Genomic DNA, 12,007 nt, shown 5'->3' with positions numbered 1-12,007 from the left:
CAGGACGTGATGAAGGGATGGTTTAAAAGCAAGGTCATGGGAGGGAAAAGGTCTCAGGGCTCTGCCACTGCTCCAGAGGAGTGCTAGAAGTGGGTGGTAAGGACCAGCCAATGTCACCCGGCATGGGCTACCACTCAACTCTTGTGCCCCTGATGCCACTGGAGAAAGCAGCATTTGCCAGCAGACAGGTCCTCCTTCACCAGAGCCCAGGGGTCAATGAGGTGCCAGGAGAGGGTGCAGAGCCCACCCTGCATCTCTGCACCCCTCCTGTTGCCACAGCCCCATCGCGTGCCCATGCACCAGGAGAAATGACCCAAGGGTCTGCATGGGGTCTCAGGCACAAGTCATGGCTCACAATGCTGTTTTCCACCTGAACAAGGGGCTGCTTGACGTAAAGCAGAACAAATAAGGACAGCCACCTTCATCCTTTAATCTGCTGGGATCTTACTTTCAGCGTGGACATAAACACGTCTGTGCCTCCAGCTCTCCCCTCTCCTTTAAGCTAGCACTACCCCAATGGATTGATTTCAGTGGATCTCTCTGATAAAGAGCCATGTATTACACTCTTTAGTCATGCCAAATGAATGCCTACGTAGACAGCACTTGTTTTTGGAAAGGACAGCAGCTACGCAGTGGTGTTGATTAACATGCTCATTAGGGAATAAGACACTGATTAATGCCTACTACCTCTGTAAACTAACATTTACAAAACCATACAGTTATTGTAGGGATGGATGGGCTGAGTTGTTTTTTTTTAATAACCTAGTTATGTGCTCATTCAGATAGATAGTCCTAGCCTAAATCAATTGGAGATGACACTATTTTCCGAAACTTTCCTCACCTTTACCTTCAAAGAGCTAAACTTTCTTATCCAGCCGTTCCTTAACTTCTCTATAAACTTCTCTTGCTTTAATAGTGAAGTAAAAAGTAGTACGAAGTAAGTTACATTTGTAAAACTTACTGCAATATAAAGCCTTCCTGAAAGATACCTGCAACTCTAAATTGTAATTTTGTAATTAAGGTAGAACGGATGTTTATTTCATTTGTTTCTTAAAATGCATTTGATTCTGTTTTGCATCACTGCCCCAAAAATAGCTGCAGGTACTATTTAAAGTAATATTTTTTTTTGTCTTGAAAGAGGAACAGATACTTATCCAGAAAGCTAACCCCAAGGTACTCTTTACAAAAATGGAACCATTCATTGCCTGCATTATTCAGCACAAGGTACATGCTCACGCTTTCAATATCTTTAGGCTGAAAGTGTTTGCAATGTTTTGCTATAAACCCGAATCCACGATGAGTGAAATATTGCTTTAATCTTTAAAATGATTTTCCTAGCTGCAAAGCCACTGATCACAGCCTGGAAGACACACACTCAGTGTGATGTTGCTCTTTATTGTTACAGGTACAGAGCTCTGATTTGGCAATGCTGCACACTCAGATCATCAAACATTTACGGGTCAGGAAGAACAGTCTTTAAAATGGTTACAAATGGTTGTTGTCAGAATGCAATCATTATAAGCAGTCTGATCTCAATGGAGTCCTACAGTTTTACTTTGGATAATAACAGCAAAGTCTTACCAACTGCTGATGGAGGAACCATGGGTTAGTTTATGTTCACGTTGGAAAAGCAAAGCAGTGCTCCCTCCCAACACCGACAGATCCCTCGTGTCCTTTCCAAAGCTGATTGTCAGGTTGTCCCCATCTATAGGCTTAGCGCTGACAACAGCTCACAGTTTATTTGCAGCTTTGAAGCCTGGTCCTATAGTGTTTCTCTTCTGACAGGAGATGAATAAAGGTGTCACTGTGGGAGACTTTTAGCCGGCTGCTATAAAAAGGGCCCTCCTTGCCCTCACTTGCGAGGTCCCCGAGTTCGCTCTTGGAGCTTGCAGCTTTCCCCTCAGCTGAGTTTAGCTCCATCAGCTCCAATTCATGCTTGGCAGCCGTTTCTAAAACCCTCTGTTTGTTATAATACCTGACAAAGTTGTTAATGATAGGGTGGATGGGAAGGGCAATCGCTATCACTCCGCAAAGAAAACTGATGGCAGCATTCAGTTTTCCTAGAGTAGTTTTGGGGTATATGTCTCCATACCCAACCGTGGTCATGGTGATGATTGCCCACCAGAATGACTGAGGGATGCTTTTAAATAAGGTATCGGGGTGACTCTGCTCCATGGTATAACCCAGGGCAGAAAAGACAAAGATCCCAACAGCTAAGTACATGAGGAGCAGCCCCAGCTCCTTAAAGCTGCGTTTCAGAGCGTAGGTCAGGGTCTGGAGCCCCGAGGAGTGCCGTGCAAGCTTGAAAATCCTCGCGATCCTCATGATGCGCAGTGCCTGGACCGCCTGCTGGACATTGCTCAGCTCCATCAGCTTGGCTCCCAGGTGGGTCAAGGTGAGGCTGACATAGAAAGGAAGTATAGCTAGTACATCGACAATGTTCATGAAAGATAGGGCGAAGTGGAGTTTATTTGGAGAGGAGATGAGCCTCAGCACGTACTCCATGGTGAACCAGCCAATGCAGGCTGTCTCGATGCTGTCCAGGGTTGGGTGCTCCACACGGTTCCCCTCCGCATCTAAGACCTGCATGTCTGGGATGGTCCCCACGCACATCACAACCGAGGAGATCAAAATAAACAGGAAAGACAGAACGGCAATCACTCGAGCTGGGTAGGATGATTCTGGCTTCTCCAAGAATTTCCAGATGTACTTTTGACATCTTTTCCAGCGGCTTTCGGAGGCATCCACTCCCAAGTCATCTAGGATCAGCTGCACCCTTCGGGCTATTTCCTCCAGTTCCTCCTTTTTCTCACTCAGATGAGTTTTGCAGCAGTCATCCAAAAATTTAAGATCCACTTTCCAAAATTCCATCTCATTCTTGAAACAGATGGGGCATATTCCCTTCTTCATGTGAATTTCCCCAAAGTAGTACACATCAATAATGCATTTGAAAGCATCAGGATCTCTGTCAAAGTAAAACTCTCTCTTTCCAGGATCATAGTCATCGCAGAGGGAGAATATGCTGTCATATCCCCCCGACAGGCAGCTGAGCAGCTCTGCCAGCCGTGTTTCTGGATACTGGTTCAGGTTATCTCTGCAGAACACCTGCCTCACCCCACCGACATTGACTACAATCTCAGTTGCCTCGTTTTTCTCTGTTACGTCTGTGTCCGCATCTGGAAACCTAAAGTCACCTGCCATCTCAATGATATTGGATTCTAGCTGATTTTTAGGCTGCCGTTCGGTTTCAAAGCTTTGTGGATTTAATTTCTCATGAAAGCAAATTGGCAGCGAGTCAGCTCTGCTGCGAATGCCACCAGAGTGACCTGGAGCGGTGGGGGAAAAGGCTACGGACACAGACCTGCGCTCAGGAAAGCCTGGTGAGGGATGCAACAAGCTGCAGTGAAAAGACAAGTCATTGGGCTGCCGTGCCTGAAAGCAGGAGGTTAGAAAGCTCCAGCGGATCGGAAAGAGAAGAAGCCATTCGGTAAAACTCACCCCTCTGCTCAGTGCTTGAGAGTCTTTTCGGGTCCCATTCTCTCTCTAAAGTGCTATTTATTCACAGGATGGAAGTCACGGCTGAGAAAGAAATCCTGTGCTCTGCTTACTGCAAAGTGACTGACAGTTCTCGGGGAGGGCGAGCCCGCAGAAAACTGTTGCCGTTTCCCTCTTCGATGTTTCCCTAAGAAAGCTGCTTTTTGATTGGGCTTTCTCTTTCCGTTCTCTTTTTACTTTAAGGTCCTCCCGAGTTTCCCTGCTGACTCCCGCACACGGTCGGTGCGAGTGTGCAGAGCAGAAACTTGGGCTTGTTTTCCCCTCGCTGTTTCCCAACGCAATGGGGCTGAGCTCCTTTCCCAACCCTACCCTCTTCCGGCGAAACCCGGCAAAGCACCAGCTGCAGCAGCACCCGGCTATTTATACGCCCGCACGCCTGCGAGAGGAAGGGTTTCCAAGCTGCCGTGCACCTGATTTTTTTTTACGTGTCTTAAATACAATACATGATAATCTGTAAAGGAATTCAGAGCTGCAGTACAATGCTTCTATGGGAAATACAGTCAATTTCTTCTGATGGTAGAAGTCAGAGAAAAAAATGGTGTTTTGGAATAAATACCCAGATAAATCTTGCTCTGGTGCAAGTGTAGAGTAATTCCTTGCCAGGACTCTGAGTTACTGTTGGCTTCATAGAATCATAGAAACACAGAATTGCTTGAGTTGGAAGGGACCCTTAAAGGCCATCTGGCCCAACTCCTCTGCAGTGAACAAGGACACCCACAGCTCCATCAGGTGCTCAGAGCCCCATCCAGCCTCACCTTGAGTGCCTCCAGGGATGGGGCACCCCACACATCTCAGGCAACCTGTGCCAGTGCCTCACCACACTTACTGTAAAAACTTTTTCCTTACATCCAATTTAAACCTCCACTCCTTTAGTTTGAAGCCATTTCCTCTTGTCCTATCGCCACAGACCCTGCTAAAGAGTCTGTCCCTTCTCTCTTACAGCCCCCTTTAGATAGTGAAAGGCCGCTCTCAGGTTTCCCTGGAGCCTTCTCTTCTCCACAGTGAGCAGCCCCAGCTCTCTCTGCCTGTCCTTGATTTGTACCCATGTCATTAAGAACCAAGCAGAGACCACGAACCTTTCACTGCAGCTGCAGAGCCAGACTTTCCCTGCACTCTGCACACGTTTCCCAAGGGTCTGTGCCCTCAGTAAGTTCTGACTTTTTCCCATTCATTGTCTTCTGAAAACTGGTAAGTGGAAGGGAGCAGAGATGGGCAAATCAAGCAACCGCTTACTTCTCCATGCTCATGTTGATCCTGGGAGAAAGAAGAGGGCTTTGATGTGCCCACTGCCATCATGTCACTCAGTGAAGGGGAGTCCAGGACACACCTTGCACCCCATTTCCACTGATGGGGGATGGATGAGAGCTTGTGCACCAGACCTCATCTTGTCGTGAGGCGTGCACATGGCCTCAGTACTTTTATGGTACCTTCAAGATAGGTTGTGATTCCCAGGGAAGCAGAGGCCAGGAGTTACATCGCTGCTCCAGGCCCTTTCAGACCTTGCAGTGACCTTCCTTGTCCCTGAGTTCTCACATGAGGAAGGAGAGTGAAAACTTGCTAAGGAAGAGGTGGATTCAAGAAACGTGTGAAGCAGAGGAACGCAATCCTTTCTCTTTGTCTTTCACACATCCATGCACAAATTTATAGAGCAAAACCTAAAGCCTAGGCAAAGTGCGTTCTTGCTGCTCAGCTCTGGTCACTAAGGAAGTGCAACACCCATTTACCCAGGGAGGAATAGGATGTGCATGAACCACAGCTCCACCGCCTTCTTTGAATGCCTGGGTTGGATCACTCATATCCTTACTGCAGAATAGCACAGAGGGCAAGGAGCAATACTGCAGGGTTTGAATGCCTTATTCAAGTGACAGTCCCAGGAAATTGTAATACCCATCAGCCTGCATCTGAGCCACACCATTAGTCTCTGCAGGTCACTGTCACCTCTCGTGTTCCCAAGGGTATGACATAGGGTAGAAGTAACACGAGATGTAACTTGAAGTTTGTTCCACATGTGTGTTTACTGAGACTTTTTGAGACAAGAGAAATATCTAGTAGATCTGGAAAAAAGATTAGAGGCTCAGCAGTAAATATTTACCCAGCTAACCACACACTGAAATGAGACTTCCGTGCCCACTGCCATGAATGGTTTAGCTAGAATTTACCAAAATAAATTTTAAGATGCCAATAGCACAGATATGCTTGCACAGATGGCAGATGTGGATGAGGTTTCTGACTGCCAATTTCTTCAAAATAAAGCTGGGATCTGGGATAGTTAACATTAAAAAGTTGACAGGCTAAATTAGTGTGAAGAAACAGGTTTCTGGGTTCTCAACCCAGGTCTGACTGCCTCAAGACACCTACTCTCTGTGATCAGTAATTCACTGCAGTGACCTCTTGGTTTTCCTCCATGTAGCAATACCAAATCAAGGTGAGGTCCAGCACGACTGACCCAAAAGCACCACCTTCACTTCCAAAAAGTCTGTTCCCCCTGCCCTGTAACTTTGCAGAACAAAACACTCCTGCAAGATTAGTATGCACATTGTTCACTTTGAAAGGTGAAATCAGCTCATCTCAAATGAGAAATCTCAGCACATTCTCAAAAGGTTGGGAAGAAACTATTTTTGAAATGCCAGATCAGTCCTTATAAAGACTTTACTTATGCAGCTGCTAAAATCCTAGTGCTTTATTCTCCTGTCTTGCACCTTTTCGGAGCTCTTTACACCTTTCAGCCTGACTGTCAAATGTCAGCGATCTGATTGCATTTTAAATCCACTTGGACAAATGAAAATGATCTGGTCAGGGAAAATCGTAACATATTAAAATTTTGTTTTTGTAGTAGTGAGGAGTGAGACAAGCTTACTTGACAATAATTTTTTGTCAGACTTATCACACAGCAGCAAACAACAGCAGAATTAATAACTTGTAACAAATATTTTATTTCACTAATTTAATTCACTTTTCATCCATGAAAAGAGAGCTTCTCTGATCTAATAATTTCAGTAGATAATTGGTGCCCTGCAACTCATTTAGGAGTAGTTTGCTGCAATTATTAAGGATTCAAAATTCAACTTCTGCTGATTTATTGGCACTGGACAAGCAGGTCAGGCTGGAAGCAAGGAGAGCTGGGAACTGAATTCCTACAGATTCAATAAGAAATAGGTGGACGGCTCCTTTCAACCCATACAGATGTGCTAAGTTTCAGCTGTGGTTCTGACTGGTTCCTTCAGGGAGGATTAGGATGCTCAGCTGGGCTCCACAAAGTGCTTAGGGCTGTATTTGCACTTAGGAGTTTAAGGAAGCTTAGGGCCATCACTATGACTGTCCAATAGAGAAAAAATAGAATGTGTATAATGCCATCCAGTTGATGTGGACAATTCCCAACCACTGTGTGGCAATCAGGGACCATTCCCAATAGGCAGGTTGCAGGCAGCCACCTATACTGGAGACTGCAAAGGATGTCCTAGATAGATGGAGACAAGTCACTTGTTGGCCTCGGTGCCCAGAAACGCCCTTGGGCTGGTCTAGACCATACTGAGGTGAGCCGAGTCACGTGCTGCCACTGGGCATCTGCTTTTTAGTCCTTTTTATGATTTCCAAGCTAGGTGCAGTTGTGCAGCCATCAGAGACTGTAGAACTAACAGCAGATTTGGAGTGATAGTGGCTCCTAAACAATATAAACCCCACATATGTACTCAATATAATCCCTTTCTACTCAATATAACCACATATTTCTGCTTCATCACATATGTTCTTTATATGACACCCACAAGACAGGAACTGTGATGGATCCAGCAAGAGATCTCAGCACCTAACATACAACTTATTTCCAGACAGAGTCATAGAAACACAGAATTATTTAGATTGCAAAAGTCCTTCAATATCAAGTCAATCCAGTCACATAACCCTAAAAGTCCACAGCTAAGCTCTGTCCTTAGACTCCAAATCCACGTCTTTTCAATTCCTCCAGGTTTGGCAACTCCATCACCTCCCTGGGCAGCCCATTCCAATGCCTAACTATCATTTCCATGAAGAAATTCTTCCTGATATCCAGTCAAAACCGATAGAGGCAAACTATGGAGAGCTGCTCAAGGCAAACACATCATGAAAAGTCCATCAAGAGAAGGGTGAAAAATGGAAATATCTTAGTTCCTTGGGGTATTCTGGGGATAAATCTTGCAGTTGCACAAGGGCTGCTTTGATAGCAGATAGCACTAAGTTCTGTGTGGAGGAAGTGCCTTACAATTTCTTTCATAGAACAATGCAATTTCATGTAATTGAGAACACTGAGACATTGGAGTGGATCCAGAGCAGGGCCATGAAGATGATCAGAGAGCTGGAGCACCTCCCCTATGAGGTCAGGCTGAGAGAGCTGGGGCTCTTCAGCGTGGAGAAGAGAAGGCTCTGGGAAGACCTTTTAGCGGCCTTCCAGTACATGAAGGGGGCCTACGGGAAAGCTGGAGAGGGACTTTCTACAAGGACATGTAGTGACAGAAAGAGGGGAAATGGCTTTAAGATGGAAGAAGGTAGATTTAGACTAGATATTAGGAAGAAGCTCTTTACTGTGAGGGTGGTGAGACACTGGAAATGAAGCATGCCCACCACCAGCTGATATTTATGGCTATAGGTGAGTCTTTCCAGTCCCTTGATATGGGAAAAGAAGGGCTCCCTCAAAGGCAAATTTTGTGAAACTAAATTTCTACATTTTTTATTACACCTGTCTGTATCTTTAGGATTGATATTTCAGAAGTAATAGGTTATGAAATGTCTGAACTGATATGGGTATCTCAGAATAATTTCATCTTGTGAATCTGGTTCTATGTCTCTGTCTCTGGCATACACACATATTTCCCCATGAATATTATTTCAGAACAAGTCCCTTCCTAGTTTTCTTTCACCTCTCTTAGGTACATTGGTTCTTTATTCAAGTTCAAAATTTATACATACTCGGTCAATTTGTTCTAGCAGATCTCGTAATTAAAGCCTTATTAAAAGACGGGCAATAACTTGTTATACATTTTAATTGGCCGTGCTTTCCATTTGACAATAATGACTCTATTTTCCCATACAATTAAACCTGCTTTAAGTGACCACTCAAGGGACAAGCCACATCTCTGACTTAATGTAAACGACTTTAAGTAAATAAGACGTAGACTTCACTGCAAGAAGCTAACAGCTGGGTTCAAATTAAGCAGATTAGTGAATCATGATTAGGATGTGAGATGCAGATGCTGTAAAACCTTTTAAGACCCTGTCTTGTTTTCAGTCGCTGTTTTGAGGGAGGACTGGAAGTCCACTTCCTAATCCAACAGCACAGTCCTCTACAGTGCTTGGAGTTGGAATGGTGTTTAATTGTATTCTGCCTGAGCTATGGCTCTTAATTATGTACAAGAGCATGAGTAGAAGTTTAATTTGTGCTATTTTACAATAGAAGGGTTTTTTAATACAAATTAGTATTTTTATTGTGGGCAACCAAAATAAGGAATAAGATTAAATCATTTGTATTAAATATAGTCAAAAGCATTCCTGTTTGTGTGTTCTGAGAGCAGGGAAAATAGGAAAGTATTTTCTAGTGTGAAAAGGCTGCAAAGGAAAACAATAATATATACATATATGCCATCAATATGCTGTAATAAAAAAACATAAAATACTTTCGTTTATCCTGGAAAATATTGCAACTGAGGAAAATATAGGCTTCACCAGAGCCTGCAATTCTTGCAGGCTCTTGTAAATACAATTTTCCATCTTTCAATGAGCACAGTGTGTTATGGGACGGAGAAGAGGAAGGCATGTAGGCAGAAGTGGAGTCAGAGTTCATATCCTCACAAATACGGAATTACTCTTACGGCACCCACAGAGGAGTCAATGGACCTTTTGCTTCATTAAATCCCGTAGGACTGAGAGCTACTGCAGGAGGCCCTGAGCACTTTGTTGATGCTTTCCTGCTGCCAATGGGCAAAGAAAAGAGGCAAAGCAAACTTAGTTTCCCATTGTGACTACTGACTACTTTGGTAGCTGTAGGGAAGCATGTGAATGTTCTTGTAGCCTTTTAAAAATAAGTCCAGACATCTGCATGGACTTACTTAAAAAAAAAAGTGATTTTAGCATCTCCATTTTTTCCATGTTGTTTAGCTTCACTTAGCAAAACTCCTTAATTCAGGTGAAATTTTGAAGATGTTTTAAGTCAATCAGAATGACATTTTCTGAATGGTAAGTGATGTATCAGAAATAATTTTCTGGCCTTCCTCTGGACATTGGTGATCAGGCAGGTTGTTTACACATCATATTTCTTCACAGCTTGCAAAAACACTTCTAATTTGGCAAACAGATTGTGAATAAGTTTATACATTATCTGAACGGCTCTAAAGCCAATTCACATGTTCCTGAGTGATTTGTCTAGACGATGGGTGAGTCAAGCCTTTCATCCATTCTGTTTTATACAACCATCAGTTCTGCTCAGTTAAGATTTCATTTTACTTTACTAAAAATGAATGCCTTTCATTACTCTGTGCTGTTTAATTTAACATTTTGCATACTAACTCACTTTGCTCAGGGTAGAGTCACAAGCCTGTTCAAACAATGTGATGCATACAATATGGGTTCATTGTGTGTACTTCCAGCGTCCTCAAAGACAAGATTATAGAATTCCAGATATCCCATTCAGAAAAAAAAAAAAAAAAGAAAAGGCTAAGGAGATGAAAGGAAGTTCAGTGATGAATGGAAACCGCTGCTGCTCAGCCCTTTCTCTATTGTCATTCTGTGACATTTGCAATTGTTCTGTCTGGATGAGTAATGAAGACTTCATTGCTTTTGCTCAGCATCACTGAGAATTGCTGCTGCTGACACCAGTTAATCTCAGGACAGTCAGAGGTTTCTGGTTCTGGGGATGGGTACATTTCAGCTGCTCTCTGTATCTACACTTCTCCTGGGTGACCTTGAGAAAAAAGTCCCTGCCTGGCATCTCCTTCGTGTTCTGGCCTCAATTTTTGCTCCTCTATCCATTTATTTAGGCCTCTGTGCAGTTAGTGAAACTATGTACTACCAGAGTTGAGGAAGAATGACCCACCACATCAGTGTGCCCCCACTACATTTTGCCATAGATCACTGTGACACATCCTATATATGAACATATAAATATTTGTGCTAATGGAAACTCTGTGATTACACTGACTATAGAGCGATAGCATCATCTAGGTTGGAAAAGTCCTTCAAGACTGTCAGGTCCATCTGCCAGCCTGATCTACTATATCTCATCACTAAACTATGTCCATTAGTGCCACACCCACATGGCTTTTCTTCCAGGGATGAGGACTCCAATAATTCCCTGGGCAGCCTGTGTCAGTGCTTGACCACCCTCTCCATGAAGAAATTCTTCCTAAAATTCATCTACCTCAGGTTAGAAACTGCAGTGTAACCTGCTTGCCAAATCTAAAATCTTAGCCTAGTCACGCTAAAAACTCCAGTATTTAGAATCACAGAATCATGGAATTGCTCAGGTTTGAAAAGACCTTCAAGATCATCAAGTCCAACCACAACCTCACCACACGACCCTAACAACCCACTGCTAAACCAGGTCCTTGAGCACCACATCCAAACGGTTTTTAAACACATTCAGGAATGGTGACTCAACCACCTCCCTGGGGAGCCTGTTCCAGTGCTTAACAGCCCTTTCTGTAAAGAAGTTCTTCCTGATATCCAACCTAAACCTCCCCTGGTGCAACTTGAGGCCATCTCCCCTTGTCCTGTCACCTGTCACCAGTGAGAAGAGACCGACTCCGCTCTCACTGCAATCACCTTTCAGGTATTTGAAGAGAGCAATGAGGTCTCCCCTCAGCCTCCTCTTCCCCAGACTAAACAGCCCCAGTTCCTTCAGTCTCTCCTCACAGGGCATTTTCTCCAAGCCCTTCACAAGCCTTGTTGCCTAGTACTTACCTAGTATTACAATAAGTAGCTGAAATCTCTTGATCAGTTTCCCCCGATTCCTTTTAGTTGGCAATAAGCATTGATGTTGCCATCTGAAGTCTGGTGCTAGTAGCAAACAACCGCATGAATGTGACATGCATGCATCATTATCAGTTCTTACACAACCAAATAATATGGAAATTAATTACCTATGCCTAGAAATGGGCTTTACAGATTACAGATGAGATTTTAAGAGCAATTGTCAATGGCTCATCACGGAGGTTTGACCTTAAGTTCATTTGAGAACAGAGCTAGATACAGTTGCACCACTATAAATATTCAAAATACTTTATTATTAATCATTACAGGTCCAGTTTCTTTTCTCATACTGGTTTTACACTGGTGTACTGAAGTCAGAATCAGGTCGTACATGTTTTATACATTTTGCCATGAATTCCTAATGTACACACATGGGGAAATAAATCAGAACTTTACATAGCAATGTCCTGGTTCCTCAGCTTCACATTCTGTTTGAGATTTTCATTTCAGAGCTTGT

The 12,007-nt window shown here is 43.7% G+C and overlaps 1 protein-coding gene across 1 annotated transcript; it reads right to left on the bottom strand.

Annotated features, from left to right (window-relative positions):
* KCNF1 (potassium voltage-gated channel modifier subfamily F member 1) lies at positions 1,154-3,877 on the bottom strand. Its single transcript, XM_021393050.1, has one exon. The coding sequence runs from the start codon at positions 3,199-3,201 to the stop codon at positions 1,738-1,740; it is 1,464 nt and encodes a 487-aa protein (XP_021248725.1). The 5' UTR covers positions 3,202-3,877; the 3' UTR covers positions 1,154-1,737.

This window comes from Numida meleagris, chromosome 3 (assembly GCF_002078875.1).
Source record: "Numida meleagris isolate 19003 breed g44 Domestic line chromosome 3, NumMel1.0, whole genome shotgun sequence".
Lineage (NCBI taxonomy): Eukaryota > Metazoa > Chordata > Aves > Galliformes > Numididae > Numida > Numida meleagris.
The sequence above is the reverse complement of the archived record's forward strand: the minus strand, read 5'-3'. Positions and strand labels throughout refer to the sequence as shown.